At 38.0% G+C, this 25,060-nt stretch overlaps 4 protein-coding genes across 6 annotated transcripts in view; 2 read left to right on the top strand and 2 right to left on the bottom strand.

Annotated features, from left to right (window-relative positions):
* ogfod3 (2-oxoglutarate and iron dependent oxygenase domain containing 3) overlaps positions 1-893 on the bottom strand; it is a 29,588-nt gene extending 28,695 nt beyond the window's left edge. Inside the window, exon 1 of the mRNA XM_042507589.2 lies at positions 752-893. Coding sequence (XP_042363523.2) covers positions 752-822 — 71 coding nt within the window. The 5' untranslated portion in view covers positions 823-893. The remainder of the gene's footprint in view (positions 1-751) is intronic.
* hexd (hexosaminidase d) lies at positions 891-7,095 on the top strand. 3 transcript variants are annotated; one of them, XM_088069635.1, is made up of 13 exons: positions 891-1,029; positions 1,265-1,350; positions 1,431-1,522; positions 2,102-2,217; positions 2,448-2,535; positions 3,048-3,212; positions 3,287-3,470; positions 4,331-4,402; positions 4,522-4,720; positions 5,303-5,464; positions 5,554-5,661; positions 6,475-6,564; positions 6,658-7,095. In XM_088069635.1, the coding sequence occupies exons 3-13, from the start codon at positions 1,436-1,438 to the stop codon at positions 6,827-6,829; spliced, it is 1,443 nt and encodes a 480-aa protein (XP_087925761.1). In that variant the 5' UTR covers positions 891-1,029; positions 1,265-1,350; positions 1,431-1,435; the 3' UTR covers positions 6,830-7,095. The 3 variants fall into 3 exon arrangements, with proteins under 3 accessions (XP_087925761.1, XP_087925762.1, XP_042363521.2); XM_088069636.1 differs by lacking the exon at positions 1,265-1,350 and having other exon boundaries at positions 892-1,029; XM_042507587.2 differs by lacking the exon at positions 891-1,029 and having other exon boundaries at positions 1,039-1,350.
* cybc1 (cytochrome b-245 chaperone 1) lies at positions 7,009-11,857 on the bottom strand. Its single transcript, XM_042507590.2, has 6 exons — positions 11,697-11,857; positions 10,307-10,394; positions 10,156-10,197; positions 9,891-10,061; positions 9,649-9,793; positions 7,009-8,160 (listed from the first exon to the last, which is right to left on the bottom strand). Exons 2-6 carry the CDS (start codon positions 10,392-10,394, stop codon positions 7,992-7,994), a joined length of 615 nt encoding a protein of 204 aa, XP_042363524.1. The 5' UTR covers positions 11,697-11,857; the 3' UTR covers positions 7,009-7,991.
* Positions 11,858-12,099: 242 nt separating this feature from the next.
* On the top strand, positions 12,100-23,256 carry narf (nuclear prelamin A recognition factor). Its single transcript, XM_042508012.2, has 12 exons — positions 12,100-12,571; positions 14,400-14,472; positions 14,572-14,637; positions 15,657-15,785; positions 15,909-16,041; positions 17,254-17,388; positions 19,013-19,131; positions 19,353-19,482; positions 19,917-19,989; positions 20,124-20,261; positions 20,434-20,591; positions 21,735-23,256. Exons 2-12 carry the CDS (start codon positions 14,416-14,418, stop codon positions 21,980-21,982), a joined length of 1,386 nt encoding a protein of 461 aa, XP_042363946.2. The 5' UTR covers positions 12,100-12,571; positions 14,400-14,415; the 3' UTR covers positions 21,983-23,256.
* Positions 23,257-25,060: the final 1,804 nt, after the last annotated feature.

A 25,060-nucleotide genomic window follows, 5' to 3' on the forward strand; every position in this document is an offset into this window, starting at 1 on the left:
TGGAGAAAGAGGTGCAAAATGTGGGAGACATTGTTTTTCAAGCACTAAGGAAGAATTTTTTAAGTTGGTATTTTGCATTCATTAAGTGTGGCAGCCTCTTTGGAAACCACTGTCCCTGGTGCCGGTGTAATATAATATCCCTGGTAAATATACATCTCTATTCTTGTAAAAAAAAAAAAATTCTCTCGTAAAATTACAATGTTATTCTCGTAAAATTACAACTTTATTTTCATAAAATTACAACATTTTTCCCCATAAAATTCCAACTTTTTTTCTCGTAAAATTCCTACTTTTATCTCTTGTAAAAATTTGACTTAATTCTTGTAATGTTGCGAGTATATCCTCGTAAAAGTCTGACCTTTTTTTCTCGTAAAATTCCAACTTTTAATGTAATGTCACGTGTTTGTTCTCATAAAATTGTAACTTTTTTCTCATAGAACTACAACTTAATTTTTGTTATACTATGACTTTATCCATGAATGATGACGACAGAGGATAAGGCTGTGTTGGGGGATAAAAGTTTCCCCCAACACAGCCTTATCCCCTGTCATACTCCCCAACCACCCTCTCCTCTGATAAATTAAGAACAGTCCCTACAGCATGTATGCATTTTCCACTCTCTGCAGACTGCATATGCATCATTAATTACAGTATACCTTTGCTGTCATTACTTCAGTTAATAGTACACCTTCTCCTCTCACCGTGTTTAGTTTAACCCAGGCAGCATAACAGCAGCGTTTTATCCACTCACCTTTTAATTTTCTTCTCTATCTCTGTAGCATTCGAGCCTGGTGTGTTTCTCATTCGCTGTAATAACGCCATTTTGACTTGAGGTGTGCTGCGCAGCGTTTACAGAACACCGTCACACACGGTTGCTGTTGCTTTGGCTGAACATGTCGTAGGTCCGTGCACCCCGCCAACAGCTCGTACCACCACCTGAAGCCCTCTGCACTTCCTGGTGGACGCGTATCCGTCAACCTCATTGGCTCTCCGTAAGAGAAAGCGACGTTTTCATTGGACCACGTCCAGGTGAGTTCGGCTTCACCGCACAGCTGCTAAAACAGAACAAAATCGACATCTAAATACGTCGTAATCCGTTGTTTGATACTCTGTCTGTAGCCTCGTAAACTCTCATAATGTTTGCATGTCGCGTGCATTCTTCCATCCATTGCTCTGCATGCGGAGACTAAACTAATCGATTACCTACACTGTGTGTTTACATTGAAACGACTGGGCTGGTGAACGTCTCTTGTTCATGAAAAAGTGATCTGCCTCTAAATAACATCCTCCTCAGAGTGCCTGACCTCTCGAATATAAATCTCTGGTTCCTGATTGGACTTCACTGTCCTGGTGAGTCAAACAAATGACCTAAAGTTCATTCACAAACAGAAAAAAACTCACTTGTATCTACTGATCTTATTTTGTAACAGGCAGAATGAAGTGTCCACCCTGGCCTAAAGGAAAGAAACTGGTCCACCTGGATTTGAAAGGTGCCCCCCCGAGGGTGGAATATCTTCACAAGGTGAGCAGCAGCTTCATTTGTCATCTGCTGCCGATATATAACAGTTAATTTGGCTAATAATCGATATCGATGCAGCCTATCCACTTTCTTTTCACCTAATTTTAGTGAGCAACAAATTTCCTCTGTAGTGGAGTTAACATCATATTATGCACATTCTCATTGTGTGTTTTCAGTGTATGTAATTTTCATTCATTATGCAAAATAAAAAAAATTAAAAATTAAACTCAGGGTTGATATTTTGTACAAGTTCATTTTGTCAATTAAATAATAATAATAATATATATATATATATATATGTTTGTGTGTGTGTGCGTGCGTGTGTGTGTGTGTGTGTGCGTGCGTGTGTATAACAAAACAACAACAAAAGACAATAAAAGTAAAACAATAAAAGCAATCAAACCAGAAATAAAATGAAGTAAAATAGATAGAACATAAATTAAAAAGAGAGAAGTGATTTAAAAGAAGTTAAAGCCAATATCTGCCAATACAAATGACATGCCCAAATTATTTTGCATCCCTAATTTACACTTCTGTCACTGTGTAAATATTATTTTTTGCATTAATGTGCATTTTCTTTAGCTGATGGAGCTGTTCTCTCAGCTGGGAGTGGACGGCCTGCTGGTGGAGTACGAGGACATGTTTCCTTATGAGGGGGAGCTGAAATTGCTGCAGGCCACAGCGCAGCCCGCTTACAGGTGCAGTTTGGGATGTAAACACCTCACACTGCCGCCTCCATTCCTGATTTATGGGCTGGGTGGAATAGTATGTGCTTTTTTTATCTGTCTCATCGTGCTGTGAGATCCTGTAATAAAACTATAACCCTTCCTGTGTGTGATAGAGATAAAAGTTAGCATGCAAGTCTGACGTGCTATAAAATGCTTTGGTTCACTAAGTTCAGTGTCTGTTTACTGTGTGTTGTTTCCAGCCGAGAGGAGGTGTTATCTCTGCAGGACTTTGCCAGATCTAAAGGCATGGAGGTCATCCCACTTGTGCAGACTTTTGGTCATATGGAGGTGAGGCAAATATCTGGCTTGCTTTTTGAGACCTGAGCATATTGGCTTGATATCTTACAAAAACATGAGGAGAGGGCAGTGAGCAACTTTCTGAAAATAAGCATAAAAAAAGTATAATAATATGTTTTTTTAACCTTTATTTTAGGATTTTCAACATAGAACAAACACTCAGTACTTCTCTTAAACATGTTAGCCACAAAATTCTTTAGAGATAAAAATAAATAATATTCATAGTATTAGTAAGTAATACAAATGATAATAATAATAATAATAAAAAGGTCTCGGTCTTAGACATTCACAGTCAAATAAAATACATATACACAGCAATAGAGGGTTTATTGTTAGTAATAATAATTATAATTATGATTATTATGTAAAATACTTCTGTAAAATATTATAAATATAGTTTTCTGCACTTTTTTATTGGTCAGGTTTATAACTGTTTATTATGGCTACAAATGCCCAATTTTTCGATGGGTCATTTCTCTGTGTCCGTCCCTTCTCTGTTACAGTTTGTGTTGAAGCATCGGCCCATGTGGAGCCTGAGAGAGGTGCCACACTGTGTGGGCACGCTGAATCCACACAAAGAGGAGGGGGTGAGGCTGGTGATGGAGATGCTGAGGCAGGTGGTGGAGCTGCATCCAGGCTTAAACACACTGCACATTGGAGCAGACGAGGTAAGTTAGCCGTTTCTTTAAAGTTATGGTCCAAAGTATCATCATTTAACGTCCTCGTTTTTAAATTCTTCAAGGTGTACATGCTTGGAGAGGGAGCGGAGTCCAAACTGTGGCTGGCCTCACCTGGATGTACAGTGGAGCATCTTTTCTTGAGTCATGTGACCAAGGTGGCTCAGGCCATCAAGGAGGCGTGGCCACACATGACCATCATCATGTGGGATGATATGATGAGAGGCATGAGCCAGGACACACTAAAAGGTAAAGCAGAAATCCAGTTTGTCACCACCAAACCCAGTTACATTTACATTACAACTACAGTTATTACTACAGTTAGCAAATAAAGGAAAAAATTGCAGAAAAATACCATGTGCGACAGCTGACAGCCCAGGTGCATCAGCATACATCAAATAAAGTCAGTTCCTTAAAAGTGTTTCGACACTAAGATCAGGTGTAAAAAGGTAGCTTAACCAAGGCACTGCGTAAAAGATGCATTTTAATATGACTTGTGTAGTTTACCTTTCACTCATTTCTTGCAAATGTTTAGATCATTTCTTCTTTCATTGATCTTTGCCTTCTTCCTATTTTTTTTAAAGATATTTCTTTGACATTTTTGCCTTTATTAGATAGGACAGGAGATTGCTAGCGTGAAAGTGGGAGAGAGAGGGAATGACATGCAGCCGCAGCTGCAGTTGCTGCGGCAAGGACACTGCCTTCATATATGGGGCGCCTGCTTTATCCACTGAGCAGCCCGATGCCCCTTCTTCCTATGTTTTTGACAGAAATCAAGCCAATTTGCTTAGCTTTCAAAGGGTTATTGCTCTGAATGTCATAAACAAACCTTTAGGTAAAGGATTAAAATACTTCTCCCACCATCGAGTGTAGGTGGGTGGATAATAACAGTAATATAAGCTACAATATTAAGAATCCTATATTGGATTCATGTGTCCAAACAGAAAAAAAACTGGAAATTATACTTGCTGGGACTCTCTCAGGGATTCCTGGTGGTCCTCAGGTCTTATTTTTAGAACCACTGTTGTTTTTATGTACTTGTTCATCTCAGTGTGTCTTAATTTAACCATTTTTGTTAATTTTTTATTTTATTTTTATCCATGTGACAGCTAGTGGTCTAGTGGGACTCGTCCAGCCCATGTTGTGGGACTACACCCCTGATCTGGATGTGGACAGAACTGGTAGGAACCATCTACTAGATGTGAACCATCTAGTGTTCAAACATTAAGCTTTGATACATTTCCAAATATTCTGCAGCATGCACAGAGCTTTGTTATGTATATTCTCTTGTTTTGTGCAGTGTCTCTGCTGGAGAAGTACTGCAGTGCTGGTATGTCAGATGTTTGGGCAGCCAGCTCCTTTAAAGGCTCCACCAGTGTTTACACGTGTGTGCCGTGCACGCAGAGACACGTGGACAATCATGAGCAGTGGCTGAAGGTGGCTGCATCTGTATCTGCGGGTGTCAATCTGCAGGGCATCGCCATCACAGGCTGGCAAAGGTAGAGGAATTTGTCATTTTCTGTCAAATTTCTTTTGTACATCTGTGTTATGTACAGTGGTGGAATTTAACTAAGTACATTTACTCAAGTACTGTACCTAAGCATGGCTTTCAGGTACTTTTATTTTACTTGAGTAATTTATTTTCATGCTACTTTATTTTTTACTTTTTTTCCTGCACATTTCAGAGGGAAATAGTGTACTTTTTACTTCATTATATTTATCTACCAGCTTTAGTTACTTTACAAAATAAGATTTTTTACATTAAAAAACATTAGAAGGGTTTATAAAATATGATGTTCATTAAAAAATAAATGACCAAACAGTTTGTGCGAGTACAGCTGCAACAATTAATTGATTAATCAACGAGTTGATTCACAGTATATTAATTGCCAATTAATTTGATAATTATTAAAGTGTTTTTTTTTTTTTAAGTTTTGGGTGTTTTTTGATTTTTTTAAATGGTTAATTTCTTTAATTTTTTAAAATAATTTTTATGGAGTGTTTTTTTTTTATTTCAATTTTTAAAATAATTTTGAGCTTTTCACACAATCACACATCTGACATAATTTTTTCACGGTCAGGTACGACCACCTGTCAGTGCTGTGCGAGCTGATGCATGTGGCCCTTCCATCGCTCGCAGCCTGTCTCCAGACTCTCCACCACGGTCAGTTCAGCGCTGAGGTTCAGAGCAAAGTCACTGAGAGCCTGGGGATCTCCTCGGTGGAGGTGGAGGCCATGGAGAGGTGATGTCCAGTGTTGTTTTATGAACTCCACTGTGACTATGTAGTGTTCCTCTCCAGATTAACAGGATTCTGTTCCATGTGGTCTGCAGGACTTCTGCAGGCGACTCGCTGTTCCCAGGAAGGAGGCTGGTGGAGTTAACTGTAGAACTCAATTCACTGCTGAACTCTGAGGACATACGATTTTTTGAAAACAACATGTGAGTTGTGGGCTGTGATCATATTTGCAATGAGTCATCGAACTTAACCCTTTTAAACCTGAGCAAATTGGCTTGATTTCTTTTATAAACATGCAAAGATGGCAATGAGCAACCAGAAATGACACAAAACTTAGCAGGAAATTTGTGAAAAGTTGCAAGGAAAATAAGCATAAAAAAGGGGGGAAAGGTGCTCAGTTTCTTTAATTTTATTTTTTTCTGTAACATAATTTTAAATAGATCATTAAGGGAATTATAAATATAGTTTTTTTAACATTTCCCTAATTTGTTGGTAATTTCTAAGAATCCCATCCAGCTCAAAACAAAAGAAACAAAGAAAAAAGTAACAAAACAAAATAAGAACATGACCTGAAAAAAACTCTAAAATAAAAATTTAAAAAAAAATTAAATTGAATATAAATATCATTTTTTTCCATAATATAATTTTAACTATATACAGTAACTATTTCATTATATTATTATTAGTAGTAGTAGTAGTAGTTTTCTTGATATTTTTCCCCCGTCATTTTTCTAATGAAACTCTCTTTTTTCTTTTTGTTTTGTTTTATTTTAAGTCATTTCTTTCCATTTGTTTTTGCAACATACCAAGAAATTTCATGTCAAGTTGCTAATTGCCTCTTTTCCCATGTTTTTTTGAAAGAAATCCCATTTCAGAGGTTTAAATATTTGCGAAAGACTTCTGAACGCGATAACAAAACTGATTTCAATTCGGGTTTTAAAGGGTTGTAGTAGTAATATACACTTTATTAGCACTTTTCTCCGAATAAATAACTATATGCCTGTGTGCTCCTGCAGGTTTGTAAGAGGATGGTTCAGCCCCTTCCACCGGCAGAGGAAAATGGTAACCCCTCTCATTGCAATGCAAGTTCACAGCCAGGCATCAATGTGAGGAGAATAAGTTGCTTTCCCTTCCTAAAATTTGTTTAAGAAATCTCTTTAGCCTTTAACAGAAAACCCATCTGATCTTGTCCCCTTCAGGTATTTGACTACGTTAGAAGAGAAGGTGGAGGAAGTGAAGGCAGAGATGGTGCGTTTTTACCCAGAGTCAACAGCCCAGGAGTGGATAGAGGAACACGTCAGCCCTGTGGTGGTTCCTCTGCAGAGGATAACAGAGGAGATCAGAGCCTGTGTCAATGAGATGGTGCCCTAAAATATTCAGAATCAACTGCTTTTTCGATCCATTACTGCTCTCCGCAATTTTTTTGTGAACAGCACTGAAATTAACAGGAGTGACTTTATATTTGCACTTAACCAAGGGCAAACTGCTGTGTGTGTAAATTGCACTAATTGTAGCAAAGAAAGGAAATAATATTAGAAGAAGGCTTTGAGTTTAACTGTAAAAGAATTTTATATCATTCCTCCAAATGTATCACAGTAAACAAAGACAATAAAATCATCAAACAACATTTTAAAAAATCATCTAATTTTCTTTAAAGCACAGCAGAACACAATAAAATTCACCACCAGCCTTTTAAAGGGATAGTTCAGACTTTTTTTGAAGTTGGGGTGTATGGGGCGTTTATCCATAGACAGTGTATTACAAATAGTAAATGTCACTTTTCAGAAAAAAAGAAAAACAGTTTGTCCAAAACACCAAACAGTTTGCCTGAGAGTGAGTCTTTGGTTCCCAAAAAGTATATAAAGGTTAAAAGACAGACCAGCAACAGGCCAAAGCATTTCGCATATAATTAACTCATGATTGAGCCTTGAGAGGCACTCATGCTTGATTACAGTTTTCACATCCGGATAGCGCACCAGGTTTGAAAAAAAAACATGCAGAAAGGTGATTATCAACTGGGTGGTCCATGAAAACTGTGGGAAAAGCACTTTCCATTGACTTACACACAAACACGTATTAGAGTTCAGTAGGAAGGCACAATATCTATAATCTGGAGTGTATTCCCAAATAGTAATTAGATCAAAAAAAAAGAGAGAGCTGCAGTTTACGGTACATTGAAAGATTTTTTTTCATTCCCTGGAGCTGTTTTAGAAAACTTTAAGTAAACTATGAAACATCTACATGACAGAATTGGAAGATTTTTCCATCCCATTTCACATGAAAATAAATTTTAAAAACATTTTACTATAACCTCCGGACGCTGCCATGACCCCACCTGACACTGAAAATAAATACAAGGGTGACAGTCTGGGAGGAAAACTGAAAATATCTCCTTGGCTCATGCACATGCTAATAGTATAACATGTAGTGAGGGCATCACTGAAACATCACCCTCTGTAATGTCATAGCAATGACAGAATGCCCCTTAATCAATCCACCAGAAATATCAGCAGGGTTGCAGGTCACAGCGAGATCACAGTTTGTCTTCTTCGCCATCTGATCCACTGCTGTTGTCCAAAGAATCTTCCTCCTCCTCCTCCTCCTCCTCTACATACTCTGCCTCCTCCTCCTGCTGCCTGCGCTGCTGCAGCTCCTCCAGCCCCAAGAAGCGCTTCAGCAGTGCAGCCACGGCCTCCACATCACTGACGGGCAACAGAAGAACAGGGACATGCCACATTATCTTGTGCTAGTTCTTCCTAATATAATTCAGTTTTAATAATAATTCAGACAATAAGATGACTTTGAACCCAGATTTAAAGATCATGTTTGGTATTTTGGAACCTGGACCCTATTTTCCCATGTTTTGTGTCTAAGTGATTAATGGGGACAACATGTTTGGAAAATCGGCCCAGTATTGAGGGAAAGAGTTGCAGCTGGTCATGAAACAGCCTGTGGTGTAACCATTAGCTGCATTTGGCACTGTCAATTTACATCCAATAATTATTATTTCTTTTGCCAGTGACAGTCTTGGATTGTTAAAATGAGTATCTGATAACATTATGGAAAGGATTCCTAAGCGATCGACCTTTTTGTTAAACGGTTACATCATTGCCATCATTGCCAAACCCAGCATACTCCCTTTAAATAAACAGTAATTTTAGCTCGTATGGAGCCAGCATATTTTCACATTTAACTGGGTGAGTTAAGGGATAATTTCAACCAAACTAGAGCTGGTGGAAGAGTGAAAATATGAACCAAGATGGCTTTTGTGAGTTTTTTTAAGATTATTTTTCTGGGCTTTTATGCCTTTAATTGGATAGGAAAGGTCAAGTGTGAAGGGGTGGCGGTGAGGACACAGCCTCTGTACATGGGGTGCCTGCTCTATCCACCAAACCACCGAGCGCCCCAGCTTTTGTGAGTTTTACTTTGTTACTGTCAACTTTAAATGAAGTGTGTTTTTATTGATGATAGAATTACTGTTTTTTTAAAATGGAGTCTGGTGGGCTTGGAGATGGCGATTTTTGGGATCTTTCTGTTGAAACAAACATGATCTTACTCTTCAACAAATAAATCTCTGTAGGGATCATTTCCATAATGTTGTCACACATCTGGAATAATAATTTGAGCCTGTAAGGGGCCAAAACAAACACTAGCGGACGTAAATTGATGGTGTGCAAATGCCCCAAGTGATTACATTGCAGCCTGGTTCGGGACTGCCTGCTGCAGTTCAATATTGGATGAATTTTGAAAACTGCTTTTCCTATTACTCACTTTCCCACCAAAACATGGGGAAAAAAGAAATAAGAAAATGCAAGTTCACCCTTTTGAAACTGACAAATGATGAACAAGATAGCAAACATTATTAACAAAACAAATGCAAAGCAACATTATTATTTGTTTTGACACATTTTCTGGCCACCTGATGAATGTAAGTCCAATATTCACTCTCCTGTTGGCTCAGTTTTAGTCTCCAAGTCTCAAAATAAATATCTGGCTCGCTAGCCAGTAAAGGTTCCGCTATGTTCAACAGCAAGTTGTTTAATGTGGCTGTCATTTGGTGCTGGCCAGGTGATGCAAAGTAGGTTTATTAGAGTTTTTGACTAGAAAAAAGAGGCAAATGAGAGCTGTAAGGGTGAACCAAAACAATAAATTTAAAACAATGAGCTCACGAGGCTGAGGCAGATACCTACCTGCGTCCTCCCAGTGTGGCGCTCTGAGTCAGGGGGTAGGAGAAGCCTGCAGCCAGCCGCAGCATCAGAAGGTAGCCCTTCCCCAAATAGCGAACCTTCTCTTCTTGGACGCAGATGTCACACAGCTGTGTCAGATCCAACACAACTGAGAGAGAGAAACAGTGAAAGAAAAAACTTCAAATCTAAGGCTGTGACCTCTGGAGACTACTGCACTGAGTGACGCGCTCTGTTGTGTTACAGACCTTTCTCTTGCCCCTTTTTCCATAATGTCAGGATGAAAGCATACAAGCTAAACGTCCTGAGCTCTATCAGGTTCTTGGTTTTGTCAAACACAGCCTCCTCCCATTCATCCATGTTCTGCATGGCTACAAACAGACAGCCCGTCACGTAGAAAAGCTTCCACAAGATGCTGTCTGCACGAACGCATGAAATAAAAAAGAAGAAAAAGAGTCACAGTAAGCAAATGTGGAAAGTTATTTGATAAACTGATAAATTGAGTTTGTGTACCTGAGCTGTAGTATGCAGCAGCCAACCCAACAGATCCTATACCTGCAAATAAATGATTGAAATTATGATGAGAGACAATACAGGGACTTAGTTTGGGATTTGTATTTCATATTTGATTATATTGATTATATAAACATTTGCACACACTTACCAACAAGAAGGGACCAGGAGCGGATGCCCGGGGATCTCTTCAGGTGGAGCAGGGTGGAGCTGTGCTCCTCTACTGTCATGTAGCCCATCTGAACAGAGGCAACAATATGAACTGTCAAATATGCTGAAAGACATGGTCAGTATACCCCTACCATAAAGGGCCAGTACACCCAAATGAAAAAATATATACTCTAGGAGTCTTCAGAGCTTCAGGCTTAATGTGTATTAACATCTTTGTGCTACTTTCAAAGACCTTTTGTTATTAGTGCAGGACAATTAATTGAAATTTTATCAACATCACAATTTGTATTAGTGCCATTTCCAAATTACAGTCGGCAAAATATCAGTTAAAGGTCCCATATTATGTTCATTTTCAGGTTCATACTTGTATTTGGGCTTTCTACTAGAACATGATTACATGGCTTACTTTTCAAGAAACACTTAATTTTTCTCATACTGTCTTCCTAAATATACCTGTAATCACCCGCTGTCGCAAACACTCTGTTTTAGCGCCTGTCTCTTTAAGAGCCCCCCCTGACAGAGCCCAGTTTGCATTAATCTACTTAAGTTTTTACAGGACTTTCACATCCTCACCTTCAGTTTCTGTGCACTGTCATTGCAGCTGGGAATGACTATAAAGGCGCCTTTTACATTTATATCATATTTGTAACATCACAAATTCATGTAAGTTCTGACGGCTCATTTAAAGGCACAGTTTCAGAATACAGGCTGTATGCATTTCTCTGTGGATGGACTGTTTTGATACTCACAATATATTTATGCCACCTATACCTATATGTTTTTTAAACATGGAACTCAGATTTTTCAATTTGGGACCTTTAAAGCACAATAAAGGGCATACTGATTGCCTTGATGTGGGTTCTGTTTTGTCACCAGTGAGGAGACACTGAAACTGTGTTTAAATCTATTTTTACGATCTCCATTATGTTTTTTTTCTTATCAAATTAAACTGAAACCAGGCAGTGTTTTACCTTAGAAAAACTGTACACAAAGAATGCACAGAGAGCGGGAATAATGAAGCAAGGCCCCCCAAGCAGGTTAATCCAGCCATGGTCTGTTATCCAGAGACAATGTCCCAGTTATTCTGGATAATCTAGATATAGTATGTTGCCAAAAACAGCAGAGATGTGTTGTGAGTTTGTTCTTAGAATTGTTCAGAATAACCAGTATATTGTTACTGGAGAAACGCATGGCTGTTTTGACATCTGTCCTTTTACCTTTCAACAGAATAAAAATGAAAACCCAACAAGACAAGAAAGATTCTCCTGCTGATGATGATGGTGGCTGGATGTGATGGAAAAGACTTGCCTACACTGTCTCCCCAAAAACAGTATAAAGACACCAACAATGACACATTTTTTACCTCTTACCTTAAATTCTTCTTTCTCTCTGTAAATGTTCGCCCTGCGGAGTTAGCAAAAGCGAATTTTTACGAGGAAACACATGTACTGAATTATAAGGAAGTTCTATTCATATTATTGCAACAACTGTCCTGCATGGGTGATACTTCCTTCCTGGATCCGCCTGCTCTGATTGGACGGGCTCACTTTGTTGTCACCTTCAAAATAAAAGTATTAAATGATTAAAATAAGAGAAAATATGTATTTTGCTGTGTAGTCGCCAGACTTTTGGTTTTCTAAAACACAGTGCATTTTTCAAAAGAAATTTTCTTTCGTTTTGTACTGAGTTAGGGTTAAATCTTCCATTTTTTTAAAATATAATTTCGTCGTTATATTTGGGATCTATTTTGAAAAAATCAGAAGCTGGCCATGCAACCTGAAAAGCCGGCAGTCAGGAGAAACTTTTAGACCAATTTAGAGTTTTTAGCGCTTAACATAACATTATTTGTCAATTTTCTATCAGGACAAAATCAAGTTAGGAGCACCTTTTTTTCTTAATTCCCCGAAGGTTTTGGCAAAAACTCAAAGCTTCCGGAGCAGACCGTTACACCATTTGCGCATGCGTGTCCATAGACATGACTAGCTTGGATACTGGCAGCTAAAACGCCTTTGAAAGTGCTGGTTTGTATATTGTGGAATAACCGTGCAGGTTGAGGCGAGTGTTGGCGCTGACACCACCCACAGCTGATTTGAGCTGAAGCTAAAAGAGTGCTGAGAAACTGCTGAGTTCACCTGCTGTGCTGTGTCAGTGCTGCAGTCTGTTTCACCGGTGGCTGCTCCTCTGACTGTCCTCTGCATTTTCTCCATGCCTTTGTCTCACACAGCAGTGAAATAGAAACCGTCCGGTGAGTTACCTCAAAATTTGACCTTGTAATGTCAACACAGGGCCTGTCATACAACACGCAGTCAAACAAACAGTGACTAAATTACCTGTCATTTTTATTTAAAAGGCCTGTAACGCATATGTTTACATCGCTAAAATATAAATCGCTGTATGCATGTATGACGTAAAAAAGTATTGATGTTTTAGCAGACATTATGACGAGCTTTCAGAATTTATTTATTTTGTATGTCTATTTTTGTGTCTATTACATCAGTGTAAATGTATTAACAAGGGACTGTTCGTTATTTATCAGTGAGTTGTGTGTGGGGGTGGGGGGCGGCAAATAGGGGAAGGCACATCAAATATTTTTTAAAAAGTGGGGAAGTACTAATGTATTTTATTTTGGCTTAGGGGAGGGCATACAAATTTAAATTGTTGTATTTTGTTTTTATGTTAGAACTGATTTTTTTTTATTCGCCCTAATTACATGATTTAAAATACAATCAAATCTAAGCTTAAAATAGTGATAGTTCATCAGAATCCCTTTATTTTTGACTGTATCATTTAAAATTTGGCCAAAAATAAGTCATTTGCACAAACTAACCAGCATCCACGACAAGTTTGTGTTTTGTTTTTTTTCCAGGATTTTGTCCTCATCTTTTAACATTTAACATTCAAATAGTGGTGAGCGATAAGGTTGCAAAATAATATCACAATATTCGCGGGCACTTTTGCAATAACAATATATAGAGAAAAAAGAATATTCTGTTATGAATTTCACAAACATACTATTGCAACAAACTATGTGTTATAGTTGTGTATGTCAGTGTAAATGTAGTTCATCTTTAAGTATTCAGTAAAAACTTAACTAAAATAGTCAATCAGTTCATTCTTGAGATTCTGTATCAGATGTAAATATTACAACAACAAAAAATAATCAATAATTACATATTTAAACAGTTGCCAAATACAAAAAGCACTGCGTTCAATGTACAAGTATATATACATATATTTTTTTTTCTCCAGTAGGACCTGTACGCGCTGCTATTTCTCCTATACTCTTCTTGCTATAGCATGTCACTCAGCAGGCTGTTATGTTATGATGATAATCACTCATTCATATACAGTTTTCTGGACACTTTTGTGGCAGAATTACTGCAAGCAGTAAGTCGCAAAAAGAGTCTGAAAGCATTCAGGATGCTCATGTCAAGCGAAGTCACTTATTCCATGCAACTGAATTTGCTCCTGGCCGGTTGCAATTTTGCTTTCAATCATGCTTGTTATTGCTGTGCGTAACAGTGTGACACCATGATGTCAGCAAGTCAAAATATTGCCATTATTGTCATATGAATTTTTCTTATCATAATAAAAACTATACTGGCATCATTGTGGATAATATGATGTGGCAAAGGTCTACTTTCAGACATTAGTTGCTAAGTTTCAAAATGTTATAATTAATTTACAGTGGAGTGAGGGTCAGCCCAGCCCACCTAATAAATTAAGAACAGTTCCTAATATACGACAGTGATAGCTCCCGTGTGTAATGTGATGTAGTGGCTGTTTTTGTTGGCACTGTGTATATAATTAGCGTGAGCCATTAACATTTTAATGACAGGATATTAGATTGTGTTCATTGCCTGTTTCCCACCATTAGAGCTGTTGTGTTTATGATAAGAAGGCTGCCTGTGATTGGACAGTCAGAGGAGGGTGGAGCTCACAAAACATCCCACAGCAGCAGGCTGCAGCCGCAGTCACCATGCCAGTGCTGCAGAGGGAACATGCTGTGGAGAGATGATCAGCACTGGGAAGCTAGCGCTGATGCTATTATGTAATATGTGTTTAATTTACAGATAACCGCCGAGGAAAATGTCCGAGGTCACCATATCAAAGCGCAAGGAGAAGTGTGAGAACTGCACCAAACAGGTGATTTTCTGGATTTGTATCAGTCATCTCTCTTATTCTGAATTTGGAAAAGTTTACTGCTCTCAGTCATGAATATAATTATTGAACTTCCACACTTAGTGCAACAAGAAACAGAGTGATGATGGTGCCAACTCACACCAGGACAGAGATGAAGTCAACGGACAGGTAGTGTTTGTGTATTCACCAGTTTAATGTATCGTTGGTTGATCTGGCAAAATAAACCCTCATCAAGTCAATAAGGTTGCTTATTAACCCTTTGAAATAGCAATCTTTTCTTGTGCTGCCTTCAGAGGCCTTTCAGAACTGTATTTATCAAAAAAAAGAATTTCAGAAAATTATAATTATAATAATAATAATTTTATATTAAACATTATGTTACAGAAAAAAATATGAGAAAATATGCTAAATAAATGCTTTTGGAGGGGGTCTTTTTATTTCTTTTTTTTTTAGTTTAGATGTTTTGGCTTATTTTTGTGGAGTTTTCTTGTAACTTTTTTACTTTTGTTGTTGTTTTTTTATAATATTTGGGCCATGTCTTGTTAAGTTGCTGGTTATAGGGATTGGTTTGGGGTTTTTGTTTAAACCTAGGGAAAAATTCAGAAAAAATTATTTAAAATCATAAATATATTTTATGACTTTTTAAAATATGGAATTATTAGCATATTTAAGCCAGGGTTTTAAGATAATTTCCTTTCTTTTTTGTTTGTCTATTTTGTTTTGTTTTTGATTTTCAGGTCATTTTCTTGTAATCTTAAAAGAAATCATACTAAACTCTAATAGCTTTTTTTTTTTTTTTTTTTAAAAGTTTTTGAATGAAATCAAGCTAAGTTTCCCAGGTTAAAAAGGGTTAAAGGAGCACTGAGCCTATCAAGTATATCAATATCAACTTTCTCTTCTCCAGGAGTGTGAAAATAGTTGTGTGATGTCATCTGTTGCTCTGGAGGAACTTTTCAATGGTCTGAAAAATTATAATTTTAACCAGGTTCAAAGCATGTGGGCATTTATCGTGCATGGAAGGTTTTAGAAGAGAAGTTATCAAGATGCGTTATCTCTCAACCACTGTTGATTCAATTTTGATTTATTTTGCTGTCTATTGTGAGGAGTGGACCCGTTATTGAAGTCCACAAGTAATTCGCTGGAGTGACCCCTAAAAACATAAAAATGTGTCTCTTTCCCTACCTAAGGAGCATGAAGGATCCCAGTTGCTGCTGAGTGCCTGTCTGTCCTGTGACGGCTGTCTGTCAGAGGAGGAGAGCCTGAAGATCTCTCAGCAGAGCCTGGAGGAGGTGGAGCGAGTTCTGGCTCTCAATAAGGTACATTATACAAACAAATGGCCTCTGAAACCTGAGAAAGTGAAGGAGGTGTTCTTCCGTGTCTGTGCATTGTTCTTGGACTTTGAGCAATACCTCACACTGTCCCTATTGTTTGTTTGACAGAAGTGTGACGTGTCGAAGCACAAGGTACTGGTGGCGTCAATATGTCCGCAGTCTCTGCCTTTCTTTGCTGTCAAGTTTGGTCTGGACATCACCGAGGCTGCACTAAAACTCTGTGGCTTCCTCAAGAGTTTAGGTGAGCAAGAGGGATTCATATATCACTGTTTAAGTGTTTCATTTTAACATAGTATCAGAGGAATACTTCATCCCCCAAATGACCATTTTGTACATCAGTTACTCACACTAAGTAACACTGAATTTGAGAAGAAAACTTTTTAATGTATGTCTCCATGGTGAACGAAGAATCCAAAAAAAACAGCAGATTCTTGATGAATTGAAGTCACAGTGGTCCGCGTTTAACATCAGCAAAACTATATCAAAACATCATCAACAAGAAAACATTGGTAACATGTGTTATATATATATATATATATATATATATATATATATATATATATATATATATATATATATATATATATATATATATTTTTTTAATTTGTTTATTTTTTTAAATACTACGCACAATGTCTTCACCACTAAACTTTTTTTTGTTATATAAATATTTTAAACAAAATTGTCCGTATCGCCCATATGTTTGTTCATGCTTCATTTTATCTTCATTTATGGTTATAATGAAAAATTGGTGAACCAGGTCCTAAATTTATTTTCAATTGACTTTAAAAGAAATCTTAAAAATTCTTAAATCTAACTTGCCTCAAGTTGGCAGAACCCTAAAAACCACAATATTTACAACACTTCTGCATTCGTGCATGAGACTGTTAACGTGGAAATATTTCCAAATCGTAAGGTTTTAGCAAAAACGCATTTTGACTGGGTAAATGAGACTTGGTTTTTGGATTCTTAGTTCACTGAAGGCATGCGAGGAAAATAGTTTTTTTTATGAATTTAACATACACGGGGTGAGAAAATTATATATAAATGGTCATTTAAGGGGTGAAGTATTCCTTTAACAAGTGCTTTTTATTTAGTTATTTGAGGTTTTGTGACATGTTTTGTGCACGTCCACTGTAGGATTTGTCCACATCAGATCTAGCATGTCTATTACTTTGTTCTTTCATATTTTGTGCCTCATAGTGTTATACACTTTATTCAGTCCAAAATTAGTTTATATTAACAGCTTCTGTTTGTTGTTGTTTGCATTTAAAAAAAAGCCTTAAAAGGTCATAAATTCAGTTTCCTGAAACCGTTACAAACATTTCTTCATGACTGATGTGTTGAAACTTCCACCCACTCATCTATCAGGGATGCTCGACATTCTCCTCGCTCTCTGTCTCTCCCTGAGCCGCTGTCTCTGCTCTCATCTCTCTGGGTTTTTTCCCTGCAGGAGTGCAGTATGTGTTCGACACCACCCTGGCAGCTGGCTTCAGCATCTTAGAGAGTCAAAAGGAGTTTGTTCAGAGGTTTCGCAGGAGGCACCATGACTCCCACGCGTTGCCCATGTTCACCTCCTCCTGCCCAGGTGAAGCTCCTTGCCTCTTCAGCCTTTTTCTCGTTCTTTTTGCCCTCTGCACTTTTTTTATTACCCATCTGTCAGACTGGTTTTCTAGCCAACTGAGCTAGCCTCTAACCCAATATTTGCCTCAATTTTCATCTCCATCTTTCTCCTGATGCTTAGTTTGCACGCCATGTGCTCCGTAGAGGGGTGGCAGAGCTTGTTTAGAGGTAGAGATAGCAGTGGTGTGCTGGTGGGGAAAGATAGAAAGTTTTTCTTTGACCACTCCCTTCATTAGAGATAGCTACAACAGAGTTAAAGGAACAGTTCACCCCAAATTGAAAAATACATATTGTTTTCTCTTACTGTAGTGCTATTTATCAGTCCACATTGTTTTGGTGTCAGTTGCAGAGTGGTGGAAATATCCGCGGTAATGTCTCCCTTCTCTCCAATATAATGAAAGTAGATGGCATTCAGCTTTTGGTGCTCAAAGTGCTAAAAATACATTTGAAAAACTCAACAGCGATGTCTCACTGCAGAAATCATGATCTAGTTACTCAAGATAATCCACAGACCTTGTTATGAGCAGCTTTATGTAAGAACTACCTTCTGTTTACCAAACTACAAATTGATCACTGTGCAGGAGGAAGAGTGCATCTACTCATGGCAAAAGGCTCGTGACAGCGCTTGACGTAAACATTAATGGTGTCTTCCTCGGCTGAGCTGTATTATTAGCTAGCTCAGTGGTGCTAGGTGAGCGAACAGCAGATTTGGCTTCCATTTGCGTGGTGATACAGTTTCTGGTGTGGTTTGGTGTAAAGAAAATACAATAAATGCAGAAGGAAGAGTGCATCTACTGCAAGATCTTTTTTTTCTGGAACAAATGTGTAGAGTTTGACAGATTACCGCTGGTCATGAAGTTTGTGCCATTCAACTCCAGACAAGGATGTTGCTGTGGATCTGGGGATCATTAGAAATACTAATGAAAACTTTTTATATTTTACAAAAAAAAACTATATTGTTTGGACGCAACTGACAGTTATTTTGATTACCGATTAATCCATTAATAATTTTTTTGATATATATATATATATATATACATATATATATACATATATATATACATATATATATATATATATATATATATATATATATATATATATATATATATATATATATATATATATATATATAACATTCTAAATTAAATATAATATAGAAAATTAGCAAAGCCCCACAACTGAGAAGCTGAAAACTGGGATTTTTTTGTGGCATTTTTCATTGGTTCTGATAAATAAATGAGGCTGCTAAATAGTAGGCTATTCATTTTCTGTGTATTTATTAATCAATAGTTCGCAGTTAAATTGTTGATGATGATTTTCAGCCCAGTTGTTGTTGATTACATACTGTTTATCTAATAATTATGTTATAAAATTCAGTAGGGAAAAATACTTGTCGTGGGTATGGAATGTTATGGAAAGGTTTTGTTTTTTCCATAATGTTTACACTGAGAAACCTGTTACACTCTCTGTCTGTATACACATTTTTGGTTGTGTTATCTTTGGTATTATTTCTATTATAAATGAGTTTTTCCAGAGTGCAGAGGATCAAGGGGTAATTTTAACAATATTTGGGTGTGTGTTTACAGGCTGGATCCGATATTCAGAGCGAGTCCTGGGCAGTTTGGTTACACCTCATATCTGCACAGCCAGGTCTCCTCAGCAGATTATGGGCTGTCTGGTCAAAGACTACTTCTCTAAACAACAGGTGAGCTCTTACCATCAAAATAATCAAATGCATTTAGTTTGTTGTGGTATTTTAATATATTATTGGCAACAACAACAGTCTGTTAAGCAGATCTAGAGTGAAACAAAAAGTAAGAGTTCTCTGAGTCTATAGAAATGTTTAAAATGCTTCTTACAGCAGCTTCTGCACTCAAAGAATCGGCCTCATTCTTATGTTTGTCCTCATTTTTTGTGTCCAAGCAGAAGCTGAGTCCAGAGAAAGTCTACCACGTGTTGGTGGCTCCCTGCTTTGATAAGAAGCTGGAGGCTGTCAGAGAGGAGTTTTACAACAGCCTGCTGGAAACCAGAGACGTGGACTGTGTCCTCACCTCAGGTTCAGTCCTCTTTATATTACACACCGCTGCCCGGGGCCAAATACTGCTGCAGATGTTTGTTTTGACCCACAGATTATGTTAAATATACATAAATCACAATGCACCTTGATGTGAGCATTTGTGATCAGGTTTGCTTCTTCTGTAGTTTTAAATTCATTTGTAGGGAAGCTGTGACTGCTGCTTTTGTTCTCTGTTTGGTACTTCCTATGATGCAAGCTTTTCGTTTTAAACTTTTTTTATTGCATTAATATAATGATTCAACACTAAACATGCATAATTCAGTTTGCATGCACTCCACACTACATAACACAAGATGGATTGCACAAATCCTGCACATCACGCACTAAGACTATTCCTTTAGTTTTATTGGCTCCTATCACAGTCTTAGTAGTTGATAGTAAAATATGTTAACAGTGTTTTTTTGGTCTTTCAGGGGAGATCTTTTACCTGATGGAGCAGAGGAAGGTTTCAGTGGAAGAGCTGGACTCAGCTCCACTGGATCACGTGTGAGTAGTTGGACTAGCTGTCATCCTGTCAGTTATTTTTGGTGGTTTGTTTACCATGGCCTTAGCTGATGGAAAAATAGAGAGTTCCAAAGATATTATGTCATATAGCACACTGTCGTTGATTGTCGCTGCAGGTTGGGAGAGGCCGGAGACATGGCGCTGGTGAGGCACGAGGGCAGAGGATCTGAAGGCTTTCTGGAACACATCTTCAAACATGCTGCCAAAGAGCTCTTCGGTCTGGACGTCCACGAGATCACATACAAGACCCTCAGGTGAGAGACACTGCGATCATGTGACTGATTCTGCTGGAATATACTGGAGCTTCCACAGAAGTCCACTTATCCATGCCACACTTTTTCTTTTTAAGACCAATGTCAATTTGGACATTAAATACTGTTTCTTTGTCTGAAAGCTCTCCTCCTGTGTATAATGGTGGTTTTGTAGGAACCGGGACTTCCAGGAGGTGACCCTGGAGCGGGACGGGGAAACTCTGCTGCAGTTTGCTGCTATCTACGGTTTCAGGAACATCCAGACTTTGGTTCACCGAATGAGAAAGGGACGTGTCCCTTACCAGCTGGTGGAGGTGCTGTCCTGTCCAGGAGGTAACACCACATTTTTTTCTAACATTTCATCCTGCCCAGTGTTGTAAGCATTTAGCAGTGGCGCTTCATCTGGTGTTTAGGGGAGACCGGGGTCAGTTGTAACAATTTTAGGTTTTGCTGTCATTACTCAAAACCCTCTCTGAACTATATGGATACTTTTTTTGAATTTATGTAATTTGTATCTGTGCTCTAGTTATTAACAGAAGTTAATTGTTTATACACACTTATATCGCTCTGCGCACAAAATGCACTTTTCAAAATCGATATTATTTTCTACTTTCATTGTGTTAATGTTTTAACCAAACTCAGTCTTAATCATAATGTAAAATATTCATTAATTTTCAGAATTTTAACACCTTAAATGCAAGGTTTTTGCCATGATGCCACTATGTTTTTAGATGGAACCCCCCTCCACCCCCACACACACACAAAAAAAACATTATTTTCAATATACTACATGCTATGCCTATTTTTTTTGTTTTGTTTTTTGATGATCATACTCTGGGATATGTCAATGATTAGCTGAAACATTGATTGTGACAGTGCACCTCGTGGAAATAGCATGTAGTTTCTCCTTATGCCAAATACGGTATAAAAAACATCATCAGATTCCAAGGCAAAACCCCAGAATGACACCCAGAAATAATACAATTCATGTTTTTATGCTTCAATGGCTGTTGGATCAAAAATTGCAGTTTGATTGGGTTTCAGTGGTGCATTTTTTTTGCACTTAATAGTCTGAATGTTACAGTCTTGTTTCCACAGTGTATTTTAGACTTATTGTAGGAGCTAAGCTGGAAATTCCAAGATCACACAAAAATACACAATCTCACCAAAATGTATTTATGCATGAGCACAGCCAAAATAATCAAAACCATAAAGAATGACACGCATGTCAAATGAGCCAAACAGTCCCAAAGGGTTAAATGTAATCTACAGCTTTGTGCAAACATGTATCTCAACAGTTCAGAGGATGTGCTGAACATCTTAGAGCCGCAGAAATTAAAAGTCACTCTTTCACACTGCTTTCTGGAGAAAGATTCCAGGGGAACACTGCTGCCAGCTCAAGAGACGTCACCTAAAATACTCCCTTTTAACTTTAATCTGCTGCTGTAAGCCTGTCTTGTATGTTCTGTGTGTCAGGGTGTTTAAGTGGCCGCGGTCAGTCTGAGAGCGACACAGGAGGCCGGGTGGACAAAGCTCTGGTCCAGCAAATGGAGGAAGCCTACAGCAGCCTACCAGTCCGTCTCCCGGAGGTCAACTCCACCCTGCACACCCTCTATCAAGACTGGCTGCAGGGCCAGGACTCCCCGCAAGCCAGCACACTCCTACACACCCAGTACAGAAACCAGAGTCAGACACACACACAGCCCACACACATGCAGTGGTGAGGAAAAAGAAGTGTTTTTATGAGTAAGGACCATCTCATCATTCATGCTGGCACCATGAAGGACAAACCACGGACCTCGCTGCACGTCAGACCAGTCAAGTCTCAACAGGTGCAATTCTTTCATTAAGCCACATGGGGGCGATGTTGGTGTTTAAAATATGTGGATCTCACGTTCCAAAACTGAGCCAGAGGAGAAATGAGGGTCCGGAGTCCAGACAAACACACATTTAATGTAGACTGAAGCAGTGCTGTAACAAAAGCTGCAGATAATGGCTACAAAAAAGGTACCAATTTGCCTCAACTGCAGCTGCTCTGAAAAATGAGGCAGTCTGTAGCAAGTACGACTATTTATGTGATTTTACAGAGCAATAAGCCACTGAGGAACTGGAACTCATGAACTGAACCTGCCGATGCTGAATATTCGTTTAAGGAATGTATTCCTCATCTAATCGTCCAATAAGAAACATATTTTGTGTTTAAGTTGCCTCCACTGTTCCCTGATGAAAGGTGTTGACGTGTTCTCAAACACTTTGATAACTATGCAACAGTGTGATCGTCTCATCTCAGCAGTGAATGAAAGTAAGGCTGCTGTGGGATTTCAACCCTTTGAATTATGAGCAAATTGGTGTAAATTTCTCTTAAAAAGATGGTGAGAAGGCAAAGAGGAACTTAACAAGACATGAGCAAAAAATTAGTTAAATAAAACAAAGTTACAAGACAGTTACCTGAAAATAAGCAAAAAAAAAAGCAGATATCTTTAAAAATAGAACAAGATATATGTGTTTTATTTTATACATTTTATGACATAATTTAAAATATATTTTTTTTACAATTATAAATATAGTTTTTTGGACATTTCCTTTTTTTCTTTTTCTTAAAATATTTTTCTTATAATCCTCCCCTCATTTTGAACACATTTTTAGGCAATTTTATTGTCACCTTTTACTGATTTTCTTGCAATTTGTGCCAAGTTGCCCATTGCTTTTCCCCCCATTTTTAAGGGAAAAAAGTGACGTTGATGCAGGTTTCAAAGGGTTAAAGGCCTTTTAATAACATTTAACAAGCTGACAGCAAGTGTTTGCTCATGTGTAACTACGAGCTCAGTGTTCCCGTCCCTGTGGAGAATCATTATTTTTTTAATGATACAAGACCATTTTATTTGTATTATCACTTTCCATTCCACAAACTAGTATTTTTAAGTTATACGTTGTTTTGTTGATTGTTTTACAAGATCCGTCACTCATGTTAAGCACTAAAATATTCTGACAAACAAAACGTTGTGTCTGTGGATGATGTTATATTTTGCTGAACAGCCTCTGCATCCTGTAGAGTTACAAGTTTTTAAAGCATTTGACATACATATACATATACAGTAATTCGCAGTTTTTGGAGTTATGGTTCTATTGAAAAGTTCTGAAATAGAGATTTGTGGATTTTTTCTTTAGTGCTTTTTTTTTCAAATGCTGTGAGCTCCACAAAAGAAAGAATTTCCGCTTGGAATCACCGATGAACTGATGATGAGATTTTACGTGGTCAAAGGTCAAGGTCACTATGACCTCACAAAAACATGTTTTGGGCCATAATTTGGCCAAAATTGTATCTAATTATGACAAAATATATCACAAATGTTTGGTGCTTGGTAGTCAAAAGTCAAGGTCACCATGACCTTGAAGCCATCTCATTCTCATGAACAGCATCTCTCAGGAACATCTTGAGAGAATTTTTTTCAAATTTGACACAGCCACCTGGCCAAACGATAAACTGATTAGAATTTGTTGTTCAAAGGTCAAGATCACTGTGACCTTGTGTCCGTCCTGTTCTCTTGAACACATCTCAAGAACACTTTTGGGGAATGTCCACAAATTAGGCACAAACATCCAACTGGAATGAACTGATTAGATTTTGGTGGTCAGAGGTTAAAGTCAATTTATCCTCAATTTGGCCACAACTTAAGACTTCATATATTGTCGTAACAAAATTTTACACAGGCGTCTAAAAGGATCAAATGATGAAGTGATGACCGTATATATCCAAAGGGTCAAAGGCCAGCTTAACTGCGACATCATAACATTCTATGAAAACCCTTTTCTGGCCATTTCTCAACATCATAACTCAGGAGCACAAGAGGGACATTTGGTCAGATACTGAAATGATGACACCAATCTTGAATTGTGCTGATTGTGTAGACCCTCTGTGCTGTTGGGGGACTATGTGTGTGAGGCATCCATGTTTTCACAGACATGAATGTAAACCATAAGAGCAAACTGACTGGTGCATGGACGATGAGGTGGTAATAATATATTTTTGTGTTAGAGTGAATTGGACTTTCAGAGCTGCTTCTTGCGTACAGTTTGTGTCGTGCTGAGACAATTATTTGAATTAATTTAATTAGCAGTTTTGTCATTCAACTAAATTTCGTCATCATGCGAAATTGGTAAACATGCTGGGTCCAACCTGCTGTTCTGCTGTTCTCTTTTCTTGTCATTTCCTCTAGGCATAGTTTTGCAATGACACTTGTGCATAAAAAATGTTGTTCCAAAACTTCCAAAGCAACTCCAAGGCTCACTAACATGTTGTTTCATGTTTGTTTCATGCAGACACAAAAAGGAGTGGAAAATGTGTTGTGTCACAGAGAGTTGCTTGCTGTAGGTCTTAGTGAACAGCTACCGGCTGCAAAGACTTGGGAGTGCCATCACTTTGAGACTGGCAGACAACCAGTTGACACTCCCATGAAGTCGCTTTATGTGGTGAATTTCCTGATAATAATAAAGAAAAAACATTAATGTGAGAGGTGCGATTGAACAGTTCTGTTTCAGTGAAAATCCATCTCATTTTGGTGGGTTATTTAGCCTCCACAGTTAACCAGGACAGTCACATACATCTCACTCACATTGGCAAAGAAATAACAAAGAACTGATCTTTAAAAAAGATTCTTTCCTTCCATCTTCCTTATGCCCATTTTCCCTTTTCCCTCAGAGAAACCATGTGATCAGTCTCTCTAGTCAACACAGTAAAGGATCTAACCTGTCAATTTTAACTAATTAGCTTATTCATTTACACTGATCAGCCAGAACTTACA

Source organism: Plectropomus leopardus, chromosome 19 (assembly GCF_026936395.1).
Source record: "Plectropomus leopardus strain MGB_pleo_1.0 chromosome 19, ASM2693639v1, whole genome shotgun sequence".
NCBI classification, from domain to species: domain Eukaryota; kingdom Metazoa; phylum Chordata; class Actinopteri; order Perciformes; family Serranidae; genus Plectropomus; species Plectropomus leopardus.

Bases quoted from the DNA above. Each gene is read 5' to 3' on its own strand.
- hexd (XM_088069635.1), top strand. From the start codon at position 1,436: ATGAAGTGTCCACCCTGGCCTAAAGGAAAGAAACTGGTCCACCTGGAT. The intron at 4,403-4,521 runs GTAGGAACCATC...TGTTTTGTGCAG, and splicing joins TCTGGATGTGGACAGAACTG to TGTCTCTGCTGGAGAAGTAC. The intron at 5,465-5,553 runs GTGATGTCCAGT...TGTGGTCTGCAG, and splicing joins GAGGTGGAGGCCATGGAGAG to GACTTCTGCAGGCGACTCGC.
- narf (XM_042508012.2), top strand. From the start codon at position 14,416: ATGTCCGAGGTCACCATATCAAAGCGCAAGGAGAAGTGTGAGAACTGC. The intron at 19,990-20,123 runs GTGAGTAGTTGG...TTGTCGCTGCAG, and splicing joins TCAGCTCCACTGGATCACGT to GTTGGGAGAGGCCGGAGACA. The intron at 20,262-20,433 runs GTGAGAGACACT...GTGGTTTTGTAG, and splicing joins ATCACATACAAGACCCTCAG to GAACCGGGACTTCCAGGAGG.
- cybc1 (XM_042507590.2), bottom strand. From the start codon at position 10,394: ATGGGCTACATGACAGTAGAGGAGCACAGCTCCACCCTGCTCCACCTG. The intron at 10,198-10,306 runs GTAAGTGTGTGC...ATTTATTTGCAG, and splicing joins CTCCTGGTCCCTTCTTGTTG to GTATAGGATCTGTTGGGTTG. The intron at 10,062-10,155 runs GTACACAAACTC...GCGTTCGTGCAG, and splicing joins TGCTGCATACTACAGCTCAG to ACAGCATCTTGTGGAAGCTT.